Raw genomic sequence first — 23,702 nt, 5'->3', positions numbered from 1 at the left:
GGATGGATGGATGGATGGATGGATGGATAGATAGATAGATAGATAGATAGATAGATAGATAGATAGATAGATAGATAGATAGATAGATAGATAGATAGATAGATAGATAGATAGATAGACAATTCATAAATCATTCATTATTAAGAATTATCAACATCACTGTTATTGTGTGTCAATTCATTAACTTTTACGGGCCAAATAAACAAATAAATAAATAGATACATTTTTTAAAAATTAGCGCGTAATACTCCATCACGTGGGAAACCCCAGATCCCCATCACCGGTAAACAAACCAACCTTATCAGGTTCTTGCAGGTCCGAGTTTTAATTAACTTCGCCTCTTTTGCAGCCCCTTCTCTCCCTTCTTCCCCTTCCTGCACCCTCTCTCCTCCCTCCGTGCCCTCTTCCCCCCCTCTTCCCCCAACTCGGGGGGCTTTAAGACCCTGCAGAAGTACAATAGTGAACATCTGTCCCTTCGCTCTCCGCCTGTATGAATTGCGCCCGAACTCCACCGTCGGAGGCAAACCGGCAGCGGCGCGCTGGAAGGCGGACCGGACCGGGACGGACGGACGGACGGCGTCGGCGGGCTGCGAGCGTCCGGAGAGCCGGGATCCGGGGGATGCGACGCCGGTCCGCGTTGGTGGAGCGGAGCCGGACCCGGAGAGAATAGACCGCGCAAAAATGAAGACACCCATGGTAAATTTCTTTTTTTTTTTTTCTTTTCTCCTCCTCACCCCTCAACCCGAAAAAAAAAAAAAAAAAAAAAAAAAAAAAAGAAAAAAAACAGTTTGTGCTCCCTCGGTACCGGACCACACTGGCCGGGGACGTTAACGGCGGCGCGTCCAGATGTGCGCTCCCCGTCCTCCTCTTCATCCTCCAAGGGGAGATGCGCCGGATCGCTTTTCTTCTGGTTCCATTTATTTTACCAAAAGTGCACTACTCTGAAAATGCGTTAATTACTCCTTGTGTAATACCAGCTTAATAACTCATCTATTACGGTGTTATTACAAAACGTGTGCACAAGTTCAGTCCGACCAAGATTATTTTTGATTTTAGACTGAAATGTAAAGTTACCAAGAAGCAAATGTAACTTTGTAGCACCCTAAGTAAAATGCAAAAAATATATTTTGCACTTATTTAATAACTGTTACATGTTGTCTGTCTTGCACCGTCAAACAAAGCAAATTCTTGGTTGTTGTAAAATTACTTGGTGGATAAAGCAATGCTGAGTCTGATATAGGGGAAGTAAATCAAATGTAACAAAAAGTGCAAAAAATGGGAAAGCGCTTCTTTCGGGGCTTTTTCCCTGAGGGTGCTCGTAAATGTAGCGGGTACCTGATATGAGTCAAAGTGCGCCCTTTGGAGTTTATGAATTGAACATCAGGCGCAGAGAAATTGCGAGTTAATAATTAATATTAACTTCCCTGCCCGTGGGCAGCTGCTTTTGAAAGCTCCTGACTGGAGATGAAGTCTTTTCATGCTTTGTCACAAAAGAAATTGGAGTTCATCTGGTCCTCTGTGATTTTGTCCGCAAGGCAAGAGTGCGTCCGTCTCGCGCTTGTGAAGAAAAAAAAATGCAAAAAAAAAAAAAAAAAACGGTCATTTGCAGGCAGGAATGGCTTCGCTTTGCCCCGAGTTGGAGGTGACGTTCGGTGCAGGATGAGGAACGGAAGCACCCCGAAGATGCGGCTGATTCATCTTCTTCTGTCTCCATGTCAGCGCCACGGGGTGGCCGTGCTCCTCGTGCTCCTGCTGTGCGCCAGCCTGTTCCTCGTATACAACGGCAGCTTTGGCGGCGCTTCCCGGGATGCCAACGACACGAGGGCCCGCCAGCGCGAACAGCCCCCGCTTCAGGACCCCACCGGGGCCTCGGTCTCGATGGCCAAGCCTCGTCCCCCGGCCCTCCAGGGATACAGCGGCATCATCGACCATAAGGTAAACAGATGTGTGCTAACACGCTGCCAAGTGCGCGCTCATGCTTTTGAAGGTGAAGCCAGTTATATTTTACCCCCATGAAAACCCATTTCGCTCCCCTCCGCATCGGGACCCGCATCTTTTCTCCTGCCTAATGACCGGCATCTATCTGCGATCTATCTGCAGCCCCCTCCCTCCCTGTTGCCATTTATCACAATTTTCTCCTGCATAGTGTTGCGCCACGCTCAATACTCACCTGTCGTTACTAATAACAGCCCAAGCTACCAACGAAATGCTCAGCGGTATAGTCTCACGCTTCTGTTAGGAAACCCGAAAGGTGGAACCTCAAATGGGTGAACCCCCGAGCATCCATGCAAGTAAAGAATAATCGTGTAATCGCATAAGAAACATGCAAGGTGGTGTGCGTTTCTGCGCCTTGTGGAGGCAGAACATGTATACTCACAAAGTGGATTCCAGGTTTGAATATTATGTGATATGCGGAAATCCGACCTCAACCCATGAGCGAGCACTTGGCGACAGGCGGGGGAAAACGACCAACTTTCGCCTGTGCAGAAACATCAGGAAGATCCTGGCTCGATGTGGGCGGCCTTCTGCCTTGTCCATCCGGGTCAATGTGAAGACAGATAGTCAGGAGGGAGAGTAACAAATGATCTCTTACATATTGTAACAGCAGCAACAGATGCATGGTAAGAGCCAAAATGATACATTTACAACTTTTAGTGACTATCGCGGTGTGATGAACCTTTTTTTTTGGCTAATTTACTAATCACGTTCCATCTTTGGCAAAAAATGTTTTCACATATGAGTGGAAAACGGCTCGAGTGCACTAATCGGTTGTTAAAAAGTCAGGAAATGATCCTTGTTCTTCCCCAGGGGAAGTACTTGAAAAATGGCAAGTTGTTAATATTCAGATACATATTCAGATTCATCACATAAATCCTCATTTATGCTAATGTTAAAGAGGCATACGGGCGGTGTGAGTTCATTTCTTGCTTAATCTTGTACACTTTCAGGTAGCTTGTTGACCCGTAGCCAAATGCACCAAATGTAGCAGTACCATCGGAAGTCACTGTTGTATGCAAATGTTGTATGCTCAAGAAAGAAAGAACTTTATTGTCACATTCAGTTATACATCCAGCATAACATTAGTGACATTTGCAATGAATTTTTTTTAACCCATTATGGCCGAACCATGAGCTGAAGGCAGCTGAATGAGCAGCGACAGGGGAGCAGTTATTGGGTTCAGTGTCTTTCTCAACAACACTTTAAACGGCTAGGAGGAGTGACAGAATTGTGGGAATCAAACCAGGAACGTTCATTTCCATGATAACCGCTCAAACGCTACTGAGCTATGTTGCCCCTGCACTTGTATGCTCAAATGCGACCTAAACTCTGCACTGCCCTCTGGTGAATGTATCACTTACCAACACTGGTGACATAGGTAGACAGTGACGACTTTTGAAATGGTAGTGTTTGTTCACGTACATAATGGGAGCATTAATAAGGCTTAACAGTGCATATATCAGAAATTAGGCCAATAATTGATCAAATGATGTTATAGATTGATATTATAGACAGTGTATCAGACAGTATCCTCTCATGGTGATATCTGAAATGCGCTGGTGCACGTCCATTGTTTTTTTTCTGTTTTTTCCTCATACATAGTTGGAGAGCAGACCTCCAGCCATGAAAAAATCTGCTGGCTGCCGCAGACCAGCATGATCAGATTACTCATTTGCATGATTCATCCGAAGGCCGTGTTTAGACGAGACATCCCCGCCGCCGCTACCGCCGCTGCACCGGACCAGACAAATAATCCACAAGAACCCGTGTCACCGGGACAGATTCGCAAGCAGGCACAGTGCCCCCCCCAAAAAAACGTCAGGAAGCCGTATGGGTTTGTAAATGGACTTTTTGCTAAATTAAACAACCAGAGGCCGGGAAGACTTACTTCGTCTTGTGACAAAGTAGTGCAGGGCGGCAACAGAAGGTGGAACCATTATTCATGAGAGCAAATCGAAATGGAGGAAGGAGCAGACAAACACGGAGAACCCGAAAAACAAAAGATGAGCCGGGAGGCATTTATTTTTTCCTCACCTGTCAGCGCGTGCATTTCTTCTGACAACATTGAACACTTGCACGTTGACATTAAATAAAAGTTTCGGGGATGCGCACGCTCATGAATACTGCTGTATTTCATTTTTGGGCAGGAAGGGACGGCCGGTTGTTTAAGTGACTCACCATCAATCCTATTTGAGAAGCGGTAAAAAAAAAAAAAAAAAAAAAAAAAAAGCGACAACCCGTCTAATGGAGATTTTTGGATCTTGTATGACGTGTAACATCCTTATCGAACACACTGGCGACTCGGGGACAGTCAGTCTTTTTTTCCCTTCTCTCCCTGGCCTAGGAAAGCGACGGAACCAGAGTATTTTTTGTGGTAATGAAATGAGACAGTGCGGGTGCGGGTGGGGGTACCCTATTCTCCAGGAAGCCCTGCAGCGTCTCCTCCTGGCAGGGGGTTGGGGGTTGGGATTGACGGTCCTGCAGCTGCAGACGGATCCTGCCGAACACCGTAACAAGCCGGGTTCTTCACCTGCTGCCTCCGAACCCCTATTTCGATGCGAAATCTGTCGACGATTGAAAATTTTTTTGCGATTAATGCTACCAGGTGGCAGGACAGATGATTTGGATCTGAGTGGCTAATAACCAGAATGACAGATGATAGGCTCAATCGAAGTCTTATCATACGTCCATTCACTCATTTTTCTTTTTATTTATTCACAACTTTTTCACTTTTATTGTGTTTAGTTTCAGTGTCTTTTAAATCTGTATTTTTGGTATACATATATGTGTACGGTGTCCTTGAGTGTCGAGTGACACTAAAATAAGATGTATTATTATTGTTATTATTATAATTATTATTCATCATCGATAATGCTTATCCTGCAGTCAGGGTCGCAAGGGCGCTGGAGCCCATCCCAGCTGTCATTGGCCGATAGACCGGTTGCGGATCGATAACACGGCCGCATACGAGTGAACGCAATCGTTCACTCGTTCATTTCGCACTTCAAATAGAGACATTAAGCTATTCACTCCCTCACTTACATCATATAGAGACAAACAGTAAATCACTCTTGTCTGTGGAGGTTCTTAGTCATCCAGATCACGGGGAATTCTTGTCGAAATCTTCTTGTCTTGGTAACTGGACTTCTTCACTTTAAGTTATATTTGGAAACTCCCCACAGGTCATTAGAACTGAAGAAGCCTCCGGGATGAGGGCTTAAATGTCTACAAGGGAAGACATTTAAGTCCAGTTGCCACGGGAAGAAGATTTGGATACGAACACGACAATAATTCACTCATAAAATCTTATGGAGAAATCCAACCATTCACTCTCACATTCATGAGCATACAAGTATTCGCTCCTCAATTCACATCATACAGGAACATCAAATATTCACTCTCTCACTCACACGTCTTATAGAGACATACACTTGTTCATTCACATAGAGATGCTATCCTGTGTCCTTTCTGGGGTTTGGGAGGAAACCGGGGAACCCAGAAGAACATGCAAACTCCACACAAGAAGGGACCTCCTGCGCCATCCAGTGCCGTCCACCGTCATCCAGCCATAGACTGTGATTTTAATCTCGCAGTCCTGACAGTGGTGCGTCCAGCTTCACCTTCTAACCGTGAAGGAAGGTGCTCGACCATCGCTTTTTCAAATTAGCGCGGAATAGGTGACTAGGTTTTAGTGTTAAGGTTAAATTTTAAGCTCAAAGCTGTCGCATGAATCAGACAACAGGATCCCTTTGTGTCACGAATGAATGACTCACCGCTAGATTAGGTGACTGTCGTAAATCTACACCCCGACCCATTACAGCCCGCCGTCTTTCATAATAGCGACAGTGATTGTGACATACGTGATCCGTTAATCAGCATAATGCCTTATTTCGACTTATCTCTTGACAGCCATTGTGAGCAGAAATAAGTCGTTCATTGACCGTCTTCACGCAGCTTTCACCATCCTGGTCGCGAGTCCTGTCATGGAGTCCAAGCTGTTGAGGAATGAGGTTTTGCAGGAATCTCGATTTTCTGTCTCTGAACCGCACACAACACAAAACTTAGATTTTAAAAAAAGAAATACCTTTATTGTTAGATGCAGTTGTACAAAGAGCACATAAGCGAAATTTGACCACTGCATTTAATCCATCATGGATGAACCATGAGCAGAAGGCAGCTAAGGAACAGCATCAAGGGGTTCAGTGTCTTGCACAACAACACTTCTACAGGCTAGGAAACGCTGGGAATTGAACCAGTAATGTTTGCTTCCAAGGATGGGCGCTCTAACTCCCATATTCAAAATATAAATATTGAAATATGTAGCTACACAAAGCAGTGAAAATGACAAATGATTGTATCGCTGGAGTTTCAGCTGTTGTCCGAAGCTGTGAGAGCCAAGTTTAGACGGGGTGAAAAAACCATGATGACATGTTCAACTCTCACAGTGGACCGGTACTTCAAGTAGCATCCACCTAGCAATATCCTGCACTAAGGTTTCGGGGTGCTGTGCTGCCATTTGGCAAGAGGCGGGGTTCACCCTGGATTGATCACAGGGCCACTCACTCCCTCACCCTGGCAATTCAGGGTCTCCGGTGAACCTTTTGCATGTTTTTGGACTGCGGTAGGGAACTGGAGAACCCGCAGGTGAAGGGGCAAGACACGTACACGACGTACGAACATACGAACAGGCAAACCAGGGACCTTCTTGCTAACCGCTGCGCCACCATACCGGTGACCTCACGGCAGATTGGGCCATACACTACGATTTTGATCCTGTACTCTTGCAGTAGTGTGTCCAGATCCACCTTCTCACCCTGAAGGAAGGTGCTCGACCATCGCTTTTTCAAAAAAAGGTGACTCGGTTTTAGTGTTAAATTTGAGGCTTGAAGTGCTAAACTAAAAAAATAAAAAATAAAAAACAGGCATCTGTTTTTGCTACTTCTGATAAAAATCAAACTGACAAAAAGAAAACAAGGACAAAGCAAAAATGTCTTCTTTAAATACTTTAAACGCTCAAACAGGAGCGGGATACTCAAGTAAAATTTAGCCAGGTGAAAGAAGGCTCTTGTCATATTCATTATGTAGATGCTGCTGCCGCACCCTCAGGTGTGATTAATCTCGGTATTTATATTTTGTAGTGTGTGTGTGTGTGTGTGTGTGTGGACCTCACACAAGGAGTTATTTTTGGCAGACAGTTTAGATTTAGGGGAGCTGGAGACCTCTGCGGTTCACGGTAATTATTCAGCGGAGGAATCTAGAGAAAAGTGTGTGAGAGCGGCAGATTGGATTAATGGAGCTCTGTAATCTGACAGGGATCAGCTCAAAAATCAGGGACGAGCTGCTAAGCTGGAATTTTCGACAGATGCGCTGAAATTATGCATTTTGAATGTCTAGTAACTTTTGTCCGGAGGAAGAATCTTTTTCCGGCTTGTCGTTCTCTTGCACATACCAAGGTTATGAGTGTCCATGGATTGCGGACAAAGGGACATTAGTTTAGTGAATGTCACCATTGTTAAATCTTGTTGCAGCGACTAAGCTTTTTTTCTTTTTCTGAAGATGTTTTATCCCACAGAGGATTCTTCAGTTCCACTAGACCGTCGGGAGCAGTGTTCCACTGGGGTCAGGGTGCTGGTCCAAGTTGGTTATTATTCATTATGTTCGTGAGTGAGTTGTTTTGCAGACACTAGCTTGAATGGGCTCGTTGTAGGCACTGATGTCCACTGTCCCTTGGTTCCTGTGTTGTCTAAATACAAACCCTTGTCCTTGGAAAGCTTCGGGATGTGGTCCTCAAGAGAAGTCCAGTTGTCAAGTGAAGATTTAACAAGAACTAACAGGGACCTGGGTGACTGAGAATTTTCAACAGATATGCTGAAATTCTGTATTTTCAATGTCCAGTAACTTTCATCCGAGCTATTATTACGAAGGATCTATTTGAACAAGAAACGCCTTTATTGTCACATACACATCAGTGAAATCTGACTCCTGCATTTAACCCATCATGGATGCACCGTGAGCAGAGGGCTGTTAAGGAACAGCGCCAGGGTAGCAGTTAGGGGCTCAGTGTCTTGCTCAACAACACTTTGATAGGTTAGGAGGAGCCAAGCTGAGGAGCCACAGAACCAGGAAGGACCATCAAGGACGATCGCTCTACCTCCTGCGCCACGCCGCCCCCTAATATTTTCGAGCTTGCAGATACGGAGGATGCGAGTGTCCTTGGATTGCTCACATGAGTGAATTCTTAAGTTCCACTAGACCGAAGGGGCGGTTTCCCACTGGGGTTGAGGTTGGGGCGTTGGTCCAAGTTGAGATGTTCATTATGTTTATAAGTGAGTTGGTTTGCAGGGGCTAGCTTGACTGGGTTTGTTGTAGGAGCTGAGGTCCAATGTCCCTGGTTCCTTTCCAGTTTGAATCCAAAATCAAGTTCCTGGAAAGCTTTTAAGAACTTCAAAAAGTCCCTGCAGTCTGCAGGCGGATAACATAAGCCTTGTTGTGCGTGCCTTATTTGAGGAACAGAGGTATGAATTCCACAGGACTCTCCTGAGTTAGAATCTGAATGGTCCTCATAAGAAGTCCAGTTGCCAAGATGAGATTTGACAAGGACTAACTGGGACCAGGGTGACTGAGAACCTCCAGAGATTCGATTTAGAGCTATTATTACCAAGGATTGCAGAAAAAGGGATACCATTTAGTGTAGTGAACTTCAGCATTGTCGAATTTTATCGCGGCGACTGGACTCTCACCTGAGCAGATTCTTCAGTCCCACAAGACTGTGGGGACCGGTTTCCTGTCAGGGTTGGGGCCAGGGCGTGGTCCAAGTTGAGATGTTCATTATGTTCATCAGTGAGATGTTTTGCGGAAGCTAGCTTGAATGGGCTTGTTGAAGGAGCTAAGGCCCACTGTCCCTGATTCCTATTCTCTGTATACAAAACTTAACCCCTGGAAAGGTTCGAGGAACTTCAAAAAGTCCCTGCAGTCCACAAGCAGCTTACGTAGGCCTTGTTGAGTGCAGGAACAGAGGTACAACTTATACAGGACTCGGCTGAGTTCTGAATCGGACTGGTCCTCAGGAGAAGTCCAGTTGCCAAGATGAGATTCGTCAAGGACTCACCGGGACCTGGGTGACCCGGAACTTCCGGAGATTCTATTTTGATCAAAAGATCCCACAGAATATTCTGCGATGAAATAGTAATTTCCGCTTGTTTCTCATATTGCTTCGCTGGCGTCCATGCAGTCTGACGTGCAGACGAAAAGCTATGGAAGATATCAATACCAGACCCGCTTGGCTTCATACATTGCTATTCGGTTAACATTTCCTCCGGCTGTTTGGGTCCAAGTCCAGTCTGAATTATTGCACAGCAGAGCCAGACGGTTCGAGTGGCGCGCAAATAAGTACAAATATAAATATGAAAAGACACATTTTAAGACATCAGCACAGCAGCATCTTCTTTCTCACTGCCTGAAATGCCAATATTCTCTGACCGAGTACATTTTGATTTAATGAGGATTTGTCTGTAATACATCAGTAAGCCTAGCTATGGATGAGAATTGATTTTTTTGACGAGAGCAGCCAAGCATCATAAGTAAACCACCAATTTATTTTTTTCTCTTGGCAATAAACTCATAGGCATTTTGGCGATAAGGGACATCAATTATGGCCACGGCTCCGCTGAGCATCATTCATGCTTCTTCAAGCCTGCCTTTGTGACACCCTTCGAATTCTGCGGCTGCAAGCACTAATCAATACTTTATGATTTCAATGCAATTTTGCTACTACAGCATGTGCTGGTGAATAATGCAGCACAACCTTTGAATACTCCACATCCGGTTTTCCGGAGCCGTTGTTTACTGCTCTTCGGCTCGGCATGACGGCATGCTGCCGAGACGTCGCCACCTTTGCTTTGCTGAATGATGAGCATCTGGAGCGACTCGCCCGGCTTCAACATTTGTCTTTTCCATCTTTATTTGCTGACCTCTCTGCCATATCGATCCATCCCAGATATCAGCTGGCCGGCAGGCAGGGTTGCAGTGCCAGTCAGCCTTTAACCGTTTCACTTTATCTACCTCCGAAGTATTAAACTCACCAGAACTTTTGCAGACCAGCGGCAAAAGTTGTTAAAAAATCAACCAAAAAATACGATTTTCCTGTCTCGACCATCCACACGACGACAACTCACATATTCTTAGGTCTCGCCGTACTTATGGAACTTGGATACATTTAAATACTTCCCAGCACGTAGTTTGTTTGCGACATATGAGGATAATATATTTCTAGCCATACGGCACCTCGTGCTTTGCCTGGACGAGATAAGGAGGCAAAGAAAGAAAGGAACTCTGGCGCTGAGATGAAAAGGCGCAGGAACTGGGAGAAGAAGGGCAAAGAGAATAAGAGAGGAGGACTAAACTAGGAAAGGGTAAGGACTGAGGGAATTATAAAAGAGAATATAGGGGCCAGGAAAAGGTGCAGCCTGAGACAATAAGATGAGACAGTGAAGGAGACATGAGAGCGAAAAGATAGAGAGAACCCCCAAGGACTTTCTTTCTACCAGACATCCCGTGTTTTATTCTCTCTGTAAAGAGGCGGCGGAGGCGGAGGAAAGGAAGCCATTCTCACCAAAACGGGGTTAGAAAACGGTGATTGCATCTGCCTCCGATCGCCTCCCCGACGCCGGAATCATGCAAATTCTCATGGAATCATGCGGTGTGTCCAAATTTTTTGCAAAGAGGGCCTTATTTGGTGACTTGAAGTCGTGTGAGGGTCGACCAATCGGGCTGAAATTCTTCGAACCACGAACATTAAATGCAAATGAACTACCATCATTTCCGTACTATTGAGCGCACCCGAATATTAGCCGCACCGGCGAAAAATTATTAAATAAAATATAGGTATATATAAATAGGCCGCACTTATCTATAAGACGCAGGTGTCCACATTGTAACATGAGATATTTACACAAATACTTTTTTTAAATTCTAAATGAAATACATTGTTCCATCGTTCTTTAAGCCACAGTGAGGAAAAAAGTTGCGGCTAATCGTCTGGAAAGTAGCAAGTTATTTGTGAGTCCTGTGTTTGATTTTGTGCGGTGCATTTACCCTCACTGCATAATGGTAGTTCATATCGGAGATTTAGCGAGTTTTGTATTTGAGGATATGGTTTGAGTTTTTTGATTTTGAAACATTTTAGAGGAATCTAGCCTCTTGCATCATCACCTATCCCGCCACACACACGTCATATAAAGAAATAAAACCATTCACTTGTTTTCAAGCAATTTAACAATTCACCCTCTCATTCACACAGCATTGAAACATATTTAGACACGGAGAGAACATGCACAGTCGGTCCGGAAAGGCCCTGAATCGAACCCGGGACCTTGCTGGTGTGAAGTGGAAGCGCTGCAGTGATCCATATACAATATACACTATCACAGAGGAAACATACTTGTATAGAGATACCATATATTAGGTATGAACTGTATATATAAAAACATTTTTATGAGTGTGTTCACAAGTAGATGTATATATTCATGGTGTTCTAAGTCATGAAAGTATTCAAATGAAGATTCTATCCATGAAACTGGAAAAGGACGGATACATACTGTGAATACTGTGAACCCGCATTGTGAATTTCATGGTAATTTCAATGGTCCGATGTGTTGAGGCTAAATGTTTTGGTGGCGTGAAGCTAGTTCCCGCCTCCCCAAAAAATCCATCAGTTAGCCGCATTGTTGTTTAATCCGCAGCGTTCAAAGCGTAGGGAAAAAAATAGTGTCTTATAATCCGGAAATTACAGTATTTCTTGATGGTTTTTTGAATGAATTCATGAATTTCGGGTCAAGTCGAAAATGTTCTTGTCTTGTTTTGGACATGAATTTCTTCGCTTTAAGACGTTTTACTTCAAGATGTTTCACCCCTCATCCAAGAGGCTACTTCAGTTCTAAAGTTTTTACCAAAATCACTCTATCTTTCACATTTGAATACCACATAAGATGAGGGAAAAATCTGGATCACACAATGCCCTTTCACCCTTGTAACAACAACACGAGTGGCCACAGGCCTACTGCCATCCTCTGATGAAAAATAAAATAGCTTTTTGTACACTGGGTCTTATGCTGTGCTTAACAGTGCTGGCGGACACATTTTGTCATTATTATTATTGAATTATATATATATATATATATATATATATATATATATATATATATATTTATATATATCTATATATATATATCTATATCTATATATGTATTATTGATTTTATGACAGAAGCTGCAGGCCGTTGTAAATTTGAAGACGGGATGCATTTGGCCCACGGGCCGGACGTTGGACACGTTGCTCTAAACAAAGTCTCAATGCGACTGTAGAGGAGATTCCAGCGCAGATGGTTGATCAAACGCATCGGCAAAGTGACCATTCTTCTTCTCTGACAAGACGGCAGATACGTTTTTTTTTTTGTTTTTTGTTTTTTTTTTAATCATTAAAAGTCAAGCAGTGACATGGTTATTAGAGATAGCATCCGCACAGTCTCGCTAGGGATAGCCATACGCTGACAAGAGGCAGCGTTTGTTTTCTCCCTCCAGTTTTCATGCGTTGGATGAAAAATACAAGAGGTGATGGCCGTGCTGTGAAGGATCACCCAGTTTGCCATCAGGCGAGAGCACAGCGCGGATCCCCTTCCGCTATCGGTGCCGTGAAGTTATGGGCTGGAGACAGCGCCTGACTTGGCTTTCAGGAGAAGTTTTTTTTTTACTATTTTAGTTGAAATCTTCTTTTCATAGCAATTGGACTTGGATTTTTTTCACTTGAAGACATTTCAACCCTCAACGCAGGGGCTTCTTCAGTTCTAATGACCTGTGGGGAGTTTCCCAATATAACTGCCAGGGTTTTAGGCGGGTCTAGGTTATAGTGGCTTGTTATGTAAATGGAAAAGTCGATGGGAAGAAACTAGGTCTAAGCGTGTTGTTATGCTAATAAGGATATCGTTCATCGGGGACAAAGGAGAAACTATTGGGGATTACCTGGATTGGAAAGTGAAAAGGTGAAGCCAGACAAAGGACTGAAACCTGTTGGATACCATGGACTGAGACTCATGTAAAAGTTACCGGGGGCTGGTTCTGGTGGATCTTTCCTGATTGTTTGGAGGGCTCTGAGCAAATCCATCTCGGTCTTGATCCCATTACGGCATTTTCCGTTTGCGAAAGGTTGTGGCTGAGCCCCCCGCCTCTGCAGAGATGGTTCTTCTGTTTTGTCAAAGATGGCTTCTTTTACTTCTCTCTGGAACCATCTTTCTTGCTGTCTTCAAAAGACTGGCCTTTGTCCTTCAGGGGGAGTCCTGTCCTGAAGTGGTGGCTCTCCTGTGTTGGGCCATCCATTTGTGCAGAGGTTGTTTAGTCTCTCCAATGTAGACATCATCCCAACTGGTCATTCGAACTGAAGAATTTCAAGTCCAGTTGCCACGTACAGAAGATTTTGACTAAAATCTTAAAAAAACAAACCTTTCGAGAAAGCCAAGACAGCCTCCAGTCAGCTGAAGAAACTCAAGTCCAGTTGCCATGACAAGTTGTTAAGATGCGAGAAAGAAGGACTTCCATCATTTCTGTGGAAAAAGGTATCAGCACATCGCCGATATTCAGCTAATCCTTCACTTAAAAGCCAGACAAAGCGGATTTTCACAAAGTAAAGGGTCTGTCTACGTTAACTGCACCCAGAGCTTTGATGCTAAAGGACTTACTGCTGTATTCGAATCCCGTGAAACAATAACTGGCCATCTGACCTATTTTTACATCAAACTGTGAGCAGACCAGCAGCACTATGATAACAGAAGTGCTTTGGAGTGGTCGAAGTGTGTCCTAGTGAGTACTGATGAGTTGGTTGGTATTGTAATATAAACACATCAACATGCCAACTGGTCATGATGGGATTTACCGAATAACCTTATGGTTAAAGTCCAAAACCTTGATCTGATTGAGTCCATTAGCGCAATGGTCCTCAACTTTTGTGTAACAGTGACTGGTTTTGTGCATGAAAATGTTTCCGAGCACCGGTTAGAAGCGCGATGGTTCAAATGATAACATTTTTTGTCAGTTCACAGTATTTAATTTGAATACAACCGTTACATTTTATATTGGGAAAGTACATCACATTTTTACATGATTACAGAAACATTACATTACAGAAACAGACGTTTTTCAAAATGAGATGAGGAAGGTCTAATGAAAAAAATATAATTTTTTTGTGCACTTTTGGGGACTGGGTACCCCTGCATTAGCTCATGATGAGAGCTCTGATAACAATAAGTCACATGCACAGCTTGATGTCATCTGTTTTGCAATCTTTTTTTTTTAAATTGCGTAAACTCCAAGGTCACTCATTCATTCATTCTCCACACTGCTAAGTCTGCAGGCAGGGTATTTCCCGATTTTTCTTCTTCTTCGCCTGTGATTCAGATATTCAGGGATTTGTTTTTGTCTTCATTTTGAGATACTCTCCCGTACAAAGTCCCGTGCATTTTCATTATTCCTTCATCCCTGCATGATCCAATCCCAGCTGTCACTGGGCGATCGGCGGGATACGCACCGGATTGGTCATGAGAGACATACGGTCACATTAAAAGACAACTATTCAAACTTCTGGTCACTTTTAGGGGCACTCAAGCCATTGGGGTTCACCTTGATCTGGTCGTCAAACAACGGCATACAGACACGTTCAACCATTCACCCTATCGTTGACAACTTTGGGCAATTTCGGGACTCCAGGGAACCTCCTGTAGGATTTTGGACTTTGGGAGAAAACCGGAAAACCCTGTAGGAAACCCACGCAGATGCGAGGTAACTCCATCGTGACATTGTGATTCCAATATTTTATCAGATTAGCGTAAATAGATGATTGTTCCCACTTGGGGGACAATTATAGTCACAAACAGTAAATACAATCTGACATCAGTCTCAATAGCAGCTTCTTTACCAGCTTTGAGTATAAATACTTGCATTTACTATTTTCAGCTACATTTTTTTTGTTTTTTCTACCCAAGATTTGTATGCAAAAAACTGAAAACACGCCAAAAATGGGTGGGTGGAAACTCCAACAGTGAGACCGCCAATGCCAAAAGGGTCAAATAATTTCATTTTGATTTTTAAAAAAAAAAAAAAAAAAAAAAAGGACAACGACATCGAAAAAACATCAGCAGACTGCTCCCACTGGGAATTCAAGATGAATTTACAAAACAGCTGCGCAAACTCTGGACAGGGTGGATTTTAGACATATCTAGGCTGGGAATACTATCTGACATGATACACTTTGCTTGAAGGCAGGAGCCAAGGAGAACGAAGCCATCTGCGCCAGCAGACATGACAAGGCGTCTCTCTCCCAACCGCAGCTTTAGTGACAGCTGGAGCAGTAAGACATTTAATATTTCATCTCAGACAGCGACATCTTCAATGGCTTCCTCCGAGCAACAAAGCTATTTTTCACCGTTCATTAGGATTTCGCGACGTAATCAGCCAGCTGGAAAGCGAGACGCAAAACTCCCCAATTAGACTGTTGTGGCCAAGGACTCGGCAGTCATTTCATGTGAACTTAAGTTGACGGTGATGTGTGTGCGGTTTCATTGTGTCTCCTTCCATTTTCAGAGTTTTGAATTACACCGCGGCCCAAATGAAACCCGAAGTGACAGTTAACCGCTATTTTTAATACAGAGAGCTCGTTAGAAAACTGAAAGTATTCGGGTTTGACTCAGGAGGAGGAATACAGCGGTGGTCCCGATTGGTTGCCAAAGTCTTGGCTCTCAACTTCCCTGGTTCTTCCTGGCGTGGGGAAGAAATTACATACTGCAAAAGGGCGGTTTGTGGGGGGACGCGTATCCCTTGATGGCACAATTTCCCCACTTGGTGCATCCTGGATGAGGAGTCACCGGTGGAGTTGTATGCTCGCGTCGTAAAACAATGGAGGGGAAAATTCGCAAATGGACCAAACCGGCAATTTTCAGATTCTTCCCAGCATAGGACTTGGAAGCAAGTATGGATAGCGGCGGGTTGGATGTGGGGGGACATGGCCCCTCAATAAGCATTACCTTGACAGTGCAATCTCCCCTCTCCGTGTCTTCTGGAAGAGGAGTCACCGATGGAGTTGTATGCTCGTGACGTAAAACAGCGGAGGGGTAAATTTCGCAAATGGACCAAACTGGCAATTCCAGATTCTTCCCGACATAGGGCTTGGAAGCAAGTATGGATAGCGGCAGGGTGGTTGTGGGGGAACATGGCCCCTCAATGAGCAGTCCTTTGACAGTGCAAGCTCCTCTCTCGATGCCCCCTGGATGAGGAGTTACCGATGGAGTTGTATGCTCACGACGTAAAAGAATGGGCCGAAACGGTGATTCTGCCCTTCTCGTTGGGCGTGTTTTACCCTTCGTGCTTGCTTGGCGGGGTTGCGGCCCACGGGGCGTCCCCTTCCGCGTTAACCCCCCTCCCCCGACACCCCCCTGCAAAGGCTCTGAAAAGGTTAACCAGTGATAAATGGGTGATGCCTCATCGGCAATGTTCAGGAGATAGATGACGGGCCTCCACCACGGCTTTCCGTATCTTTTGAGAGCGAATGCAACGAGATGGCTGGCAATAAAACCCGATTTCTCCGCTTTACCTTTCTGTGGCTTTGCAGACACACAAGGCCAGCTACATTACTCAGCTCTTTAGGCAAGATTAATGACCGTGTCTTCCACAGTGGGAGGCAAGAATGATCAAACCGCGATTTGTATTTTGCTGTAATCTCTTTCTGTATCCCGAGAGATAGGAAACATATTGAATGTGGAGGTTATTAATTATAGAGACCCGGGGTTTGCTAAACAATGAGCTTCCCAGCCAAAAATAGGGAGGAGAGTTGTATTGAAGTTCTGTTTGAAAAACATGAAACGGAAGAGAAAAAGGTTAAGGGAGAAGCAGCTTGCATATGCCAGGTTTTTTTGTTTTTTTTTTCGGCACGGATATAAATCGTCGCCTGCATCGTCGATTCCTTGAACCATTTATCATCTCCCGATCACACGACGGTGTCAAAGTTCTTTGCCCAGAAGTTCTTCAGCCACAGCACGACTCACTTGGTGACCATCCAGTAATCGATGTGTTGATTCCCCATCTCTGGCAGAGGCCATACTTTAATGTCCCTGACCGAAAAAGTGAAATCCCGATTGCCGGCAATGTATGGATGACACAAATATTAGTGTTTTCTATTAACACCAGTGACAATTGTAGGAAAAAATCGACATTATTTTTGCAACGCTGTGAATCCGCTGTGAAGTAAAAAGACGAAATAGACTAACAATGCTGAGGCTAATGAGGCTAACGCAAACCGCAGACATCACCTCACCAAAAAGCTTGATCGGAATTTCAGCTTTGTGCAATATGGGTTAATGCAGTTATATTGATGCACATATTTAACATATAAAGAGCTATCAATATATTCATAAATAAATATATGTTTTGCATTTTTATAGTAGATAAGAATAAGAATAAGAATAAGAATAAGAATAAGAATAAGAATAAGAATAAGAATAAGAATAAGAATAAGAATAAGAATAAGAATAAGAATAAGAATAAGAATAAGAATAAGAACTTTATTTATCCCGAAGGAAATTGTTGTGCCAGAGTTACAAGTACAGTAAAACATAACAATCATAAACAATAGTAGAAAATTATATCAACAGTAAAAAAAAAAAAGGGGGGGGGCAGAATAAGAAATACAAATACACTATTAAGTGTCTAAGTAACAAGTCAAGGCTATAAAGTGTCTTAAGTACCAGGTGAAAGATAAGGAGTGCACAAGAGTATGAAAAAATATTGCACATGCAGCTGTTATGAAATGAAATATTGCAGTTATGAATAAACGTATAGATAAATTATTATGATTTACAGTAAGTGGGTGAGATTTTTTTTTTTTTTTTAGGTTTAAGAGGTTTAAGGTTTGAATCATTTTGACTTTGACATTGTATAAGTAACTTGCATGCTGAAAAAGTTTGTGCACCCCTGGTATTGTGAAGTAGCAAGTAGTCAGTAAGTTTGTGAAGTGCATACGCATTTACGCCAAAATATATAAGTGAAGCCATTTCTGTTTTCGCCTATATTTGGTCTTAGAGTACTCTAAACACCTCCCGGGATCTGGGATCTACCAAGGGGGATCAGACACTGGTCTGAAGATGCCACACTGGGGTGTTTTATTTTTCCACTATAAGGGAATTATGTGCCAGGTAATACATGGAGATAGACGTTAATAAAGAATTTCAATGGTCAGGCTGGGCTTTGCTGGGGGAAGAGAAAGAAATTCAATAAACTAATGCCCCCGCAGAGATATGTAAAAATTAATTGGAACCTGTGAAATAAAACCCCTCACCTCTGTGAATGGGTATGTTGTGTGAAACATCAGCCGTGCCGATGTTTAAAAATGTTTTAAATATGTATGAGCAATACAAAGGACTTAACTGTCATAGGTAAATTGTATTTGACTGGATGAATATTTCGGGTCTCTGAGGCTATTCGGAAAAAGAACAAAGTGCTCCTCTCCGCTGACCACCCTTTGTGCCGCTCTGATCAAATCCAGCGGCCGCCCAAGCCGGCGGAACACCTGCTGTGCTGCCTTTCTCCACGGAGGCAAAATCAGGGCGTGGAGAAAAAAGGGAGCAGACGTACGTATCCAAATACGGCAAGGCGTGTCTGCACGACTTGCTCGTTGTAAAAGCTAAAATCAGCAGTTAGTTGAATTGAAGGGGCACAGGAATGCAGCTTGGAGCATTTTTTATTTTCATTGTGCGGCAGGAAATAAAAATCAAAGCTCCGCCGTCGTCACAAACAGCCTCTACCTGCGCGCCCCGAAAGGCACCCTCCACTGACATGCAAGAGCTGAATAATTCACTTAATGTGCATATTCTGTCAAGTAATTCATCCCGGGGAAAACCCAGAGAGAGCCATCGCAGAGAGAGGATGTGAGAGAGGCCGGCTCCACAGCAGCTCTTTTCCTCCGGGCTGACCGGGTCATCCATCAAAACGGCAACCGTACGCACCGCTGTACGATCTGGTGCGCGGCGAAGGTGCCTTACGGATGCGAACTCCCGCAAGTGCACCTTAATTGTAGCGTTTTACAATGCTTGCTTTGCCGTCACTCAGCGGTGCAGACATGAGTTGAATTTGTTTTGTTTTTTTTGTTGTTGTTGTGAGCATCTGAAGGGGTTCATCTCAAATGTACTGTCTGAATATTCAGTTTCGTAGTTGCACGTTTGCCACTGTAGTTTTAATGGGTAAAGAAACCAGAAAGTAATTCCCATGACAGATGCTGAAAATGAGGCCGGGAGATTTTTTACTTTTTTATTATTGCCAACAATCAATAAGAATAATATATATACATGCAAAGTGACATGCAGTGGTGCTTGGGGGGGGGGATCTTGGAAAAAAAAAATGTAAATGTAATTTAAAAAAAAAGGGCAGTTTCTTGAAAAAATTCAAATCCAGTTTGCAAGACAAGATGATTTTGAAAAGAATTCATCGTGACCTTAATGACTGAAAACCTCCACAGACATAAATGAAATGAATACATTCATCAGTGGTTTGCACTATAATGGTATTTTTTGTTTAACATCACCAGTTTTAGATTTTTTTTTTCATTCAAAATGGCTGGATTTTAACATTTACTGTTCAAATACAGAGGAGAGATGTGCGGTGAGGCTGTGGACTGTTGAGCCTCAACGTAGATTGGCAATGACGGCTGACATGCTCTGCACTAAGACCGTATCCCTGGCTTTCTGTATGTCGCTATTAAAATGATGAAACACTTTTGCTTTATGAACTACATTTCCAATTTGTCAACAACTGTATGTGTGTTAATAGTGTCTTGTGCTGAGCGATCATAAAACAACTGCCAAGAGCCACTAAGTGAGGCACGCAGTTCTCCTGCCTCATGGTAGGGGGAGCTCGTGATTCCAGGGATTTTTCTTGCAACTTCTTGGCTTATTTGGTGAATAAGCTACTCTGTAGGGTTCATATGTTCGTAAATCTGATTTAAATGAAGTCAGTGCCTCACCAACAATGAACCTCACCGCATGTCACTTATATATGTATATATCTACAGATAGCACTAACGACTATGCCAACGTGCTGCTCACAAAAGCAATGTTTTTCCTCTTACTTGTAGAGATTGGTTTTATTTGGAGTTATTGGTTTATGTCTGCCTCTTAAACACCGCGGGGCCGGTAATTCCGGTTTGCTCAGGGGGATAGGAAATGTAATTAGAAAAAAAAAGAAACAAAAGCATTTCTTAATGGAAATCTTGGCTTCGCAATTAAATCTGGAGATTTTTTTTTTTTCATGAGCAGTTTCCTTTAAAAAAAATGTAATGTAAAGAAAAAGTAGTTTGATTTAAAATGTTGATGATAAAGTCAACATGTCCTGACTATCTTTGAAAATGCTTTTTTTTTTTTTTTTGGTTTGGTCGTGGCATGGTTGTTCGTGCTTCCACTTCACAGCTAGAAGGTGCCTGGTTGGATTACAGATGGAGGCCTTTCTGTGTGGAGCCTCAATGCTGTCCTCCTCCCACAGTCCAAAAACATGCATTGTGTTCACTGGAGACTCTTCTCTCCAAAACATCTACCATGTGCTGTCCCTCTGATGGACTCATTCCCGGTCCTATCCATCCTCGTCACTCCCAAAGAGAACCTTGACATCTTCATCCCTGAGACCTCCAGCTCTGCTTCCTTCTTCAATTCACTGTCTACAAACCATACAGCATCAATGGTCTCACAAAGATCTTCTCCACTACTTCTCTTGGCCTATAAATGGTCTCGGCCTATAGAGCACTTTCACCCCTTGCGGTTTCAAGGCACTTTACACCACTTAGCTTTCACCCATTCACACACCAGCTGCCATTCTAACCCTAGCCCTAACCCTAACCCTTAACTCCTAACCCTTAACCCCAAGCCTTAATCTTTAACCCCAAATCCTATCCCTAACTCTAGCCCTTAACCCTTAACCCTTAACCCTTAACCCTTAATCCCCTAACCCTTAACCCCAAATCCTATCCCTAACTCTAACCCTTAACCTTAAACACTAGCCCTAGCCCTAGCCTTAACCCCTAACCCCCTAACTCTAATCCCCTGCCCCTAAGCCTAACCCATAACCCTAACCCCCTAACAATAACCCAAACCCTAACCTTTAATTCTAACTGTAACCCTAATCCTGAACATGGGGAGCAACTTGGGGTTCAGTGCCTTGCTCAAGGACACGTTCGTAAAATGTTTCCACGGACCGGTTAGAGATAAAATAATAAAAACTTTTGTCAGTTCACAGTTTTTAGTCTGAATACAACCATTACACATTATATTAGGCAATGACAATAATATTGCTCTATAATAATAAAAAATGAACAATAAATAATAAAGTTTTGAGAGTATCATAGCTTCATTAGCTAGGCGTTCACCCCGAATAATGCAAAGCAGTTGCGGACCTTGTGTATCACCTAGTTCGATTAACCCCTAACATAGGTAGGGATGTTTTCTTTTAAATGCAGCTTTCTTTTTGCTGGCAGTCTGCGACAGTTCTGCAGTCTCATAATTTACTTATTTCCTCCCAAAAAAGCTCTCTGGTGACTTTTGTTTCTGGCTCATTTTCTTTAGGGGCAAACTTGTGGTAGCTGATGTGTTCAATGGCATAACAGAGTTAAGTGCAGCAGTAAGGCGAAGGCGGAAACAGTAATTTTTCAAAATAAGATCCGGATGGTCTTATGAAAAAACTATCATTTGTGCCAAGAAAGATTTTCTTTGCGAACCGGTACCAAATGATCTGCTGACCTGTTTGTTTGCTACGTTAGAAGCTTGGTGTCCTTGTGCTTTTAAGCAAGAGGTCATACAGTAATGCAAGGGTGTAAAAAGGCCTGTATCATCTGCAAACAGACGCACATTCATTTTTAAACTTATCTGAAAAGAAGTGTGCCTAGGGAAGAACCTTGCAGCACTGCTGTCTGCTCACCTAATTAAAAAAAAAAAAAAAAAAAAAAAAAAAAACACAAGATGATGTTTGGAAGTCTCCGCAAAGGCTTATCAGAAATTATATTCATAAGTTTATAAATATTGTTGGCTTTACAGCATCAAATGCCATTTTCGGTTGAGGCATCCCCAGATACCTCGCCCTTTTCAAGTAAAGAGCCGAGTTGCTCTATATAATAGCACTTAGCGTTCTCCGTGGAATAGTTTAGTCAGAAGCCAAATAATAATGGATGCAGGTTATTGTTTGACCCGACTCAGCTGACAAACTTTTTTACAGTTGATGCATGACGGAAACAGTCGTTAGTACCGAGAAAGATTTTTATTTGCAGGCCGGTACCAAATAATCTGGGGGTTTGGGGAACCCTGGTCTATATGACATGCAAATGAGAAGGTGAATGGTTAACTGTCCCTGGAAGTGGACCTGTGATGGATCCTTGGTGAACTCCGCATTGGTGGAGCTAACAAATGAATGTTTGTATTTTTGTTTGGTGACTAGAGAGGGCAGACAATACTTATTTGTTTCTTCAGTGCTAATCATTGCAATCTTAACCTCCCGGAATCAACGGGGCCACTCGTGTTCCATTTATTTCTGCACTCCCTATTGTTCCCAACCCAAAAAAAAATAAACAAACTCAATACTTCTGACGGCACGAAATGAAACCGGCGTCGGCAGAAAGTCTCCTCCGGGAGCGTTTCACATCAACTTCATCGAGATCTCTGACAAACCACCGAAGAGCAAAGTGGGTCACAATCACATGTAGGTCAACACTGGAAGAGACCCTGATTGTTGGGATAAAAATGAAATTGATTTTTCAGCAGCGGGGCCTGGCGCGTAGGTTCATGTTGTCTGACGCTCGCTGCGTCAACACAACTTCATTTGCGAAATCCGCCCGGCTGCGTTTGGCGCGGTTAAAAATAGAACCTCAAGAAATTGGATATTAATTCAAGCGAAGCCAGCAGCGCAGCTCTGTTTCATTAAATTCATGGATCACTCAAAATGCCAAAAGTCTACATGTTTGGAAGGAAACTGTAAAAGAAGAATGAAGAAGAAAGTCAAGGTCCTTCTTATCGAAACTATCAAGTAATTTTTCACAGATATTTGATCAGCAAAAGCATTTTTTATTAATTTAATTTTTTTATTAAACATGCTCTGTGAGTGGATATTCCAGCCACCTCTACTAGCACATATTTCTCTATCGAATTTTTTGAATAGTAATTTATAATCATAATAAAGGATTGAAAGAAGTCCTTGTTGAAAAAGCAGTTTTAACAAATTTAAAAAAATGTGTTGGAGCGCCAATCCGTGGCAGAGAGTGGAATTGTGGGATTTGGACTCTTTGTACCCTGCTTTGTACCCTGTAAAATCGAATTAATCATGCAAATTAATAATCTAAATTATGCTATATTAATGCATTAAATTTGGCAGCCCTCGTACATACGTATTATTTTCCAGTGCATGCATGCCTTTACCATTATTCTTCTGCAAATCATCTCCATTGCCAGCTCTTGATGTCTCATTTATGATGGGTAAAATGCAGAGAAATTATTTCCTGCAAGGGATCAATAAAATAAAATGTAATCAAACAAAATATTTACAAAAAAAAGGTTTAATAAAAATAAAATAAAATAAAATAAAATAAAATAAAATAAAATAAAATAAAATAAAATAAAATATTTCTCTTATGCTTTGCTTTCT

The 23,702-nt window shown here is 42.9% G+C and overlaps 1 protein-coding gene across 1 annotated transcript in view; it reads left to right on the top strand.

Moving 5' to 3' along the window:
* The first annotated feature begins 525 nt into the window (after positions 1-525).
* st6galnac5a (ST6 (alpha-N-acetyl-neuraminyl-2,3-beta-galactosyl-1,3)-N-acetylgalactosaminide alpha-2,6-sialyltransferase 5a) overlaps positions 526-23,702 on the top strand; it is a 96,391-nt gene continuing 73,214 nt past the window's right edge. Inside the window, exons 1-2 of the mRNA XM_086153400.1 lie at positions 526-696; positions 1,720-1,935. Coding sequence (XP_086009526.1) covers positions 682-696; positions 1,720-1,935 — 231 coding nt within the window. The 5' untranslated portion in view covers positions 526-681. The remainder of the gene's footprint in view (positions 697-1,719; positions 1,936-23,702) is intronic.

Source organism: Fistularia commersonii, chromosome 10, assembly GCF_037954325.1.
Source record: "Fistularia commersonii isolate RoL2024-O1a breed Wild chromosome 10, RoL_Fcom_v1.0, whole genome shotgun sequence".
Taxonomy (NCBI): Eukaryota; Metazoa; Chordata; class Actinopteri; order Syngnathiformes; family Fistulariidae; genus Fistularia; species Fistularia commersonii.
The sequence above is the reverse complement of the archived record's forward strand: the minus strand, read 5'-3'. Positions and strand labels throughout refer to the sequence as shown.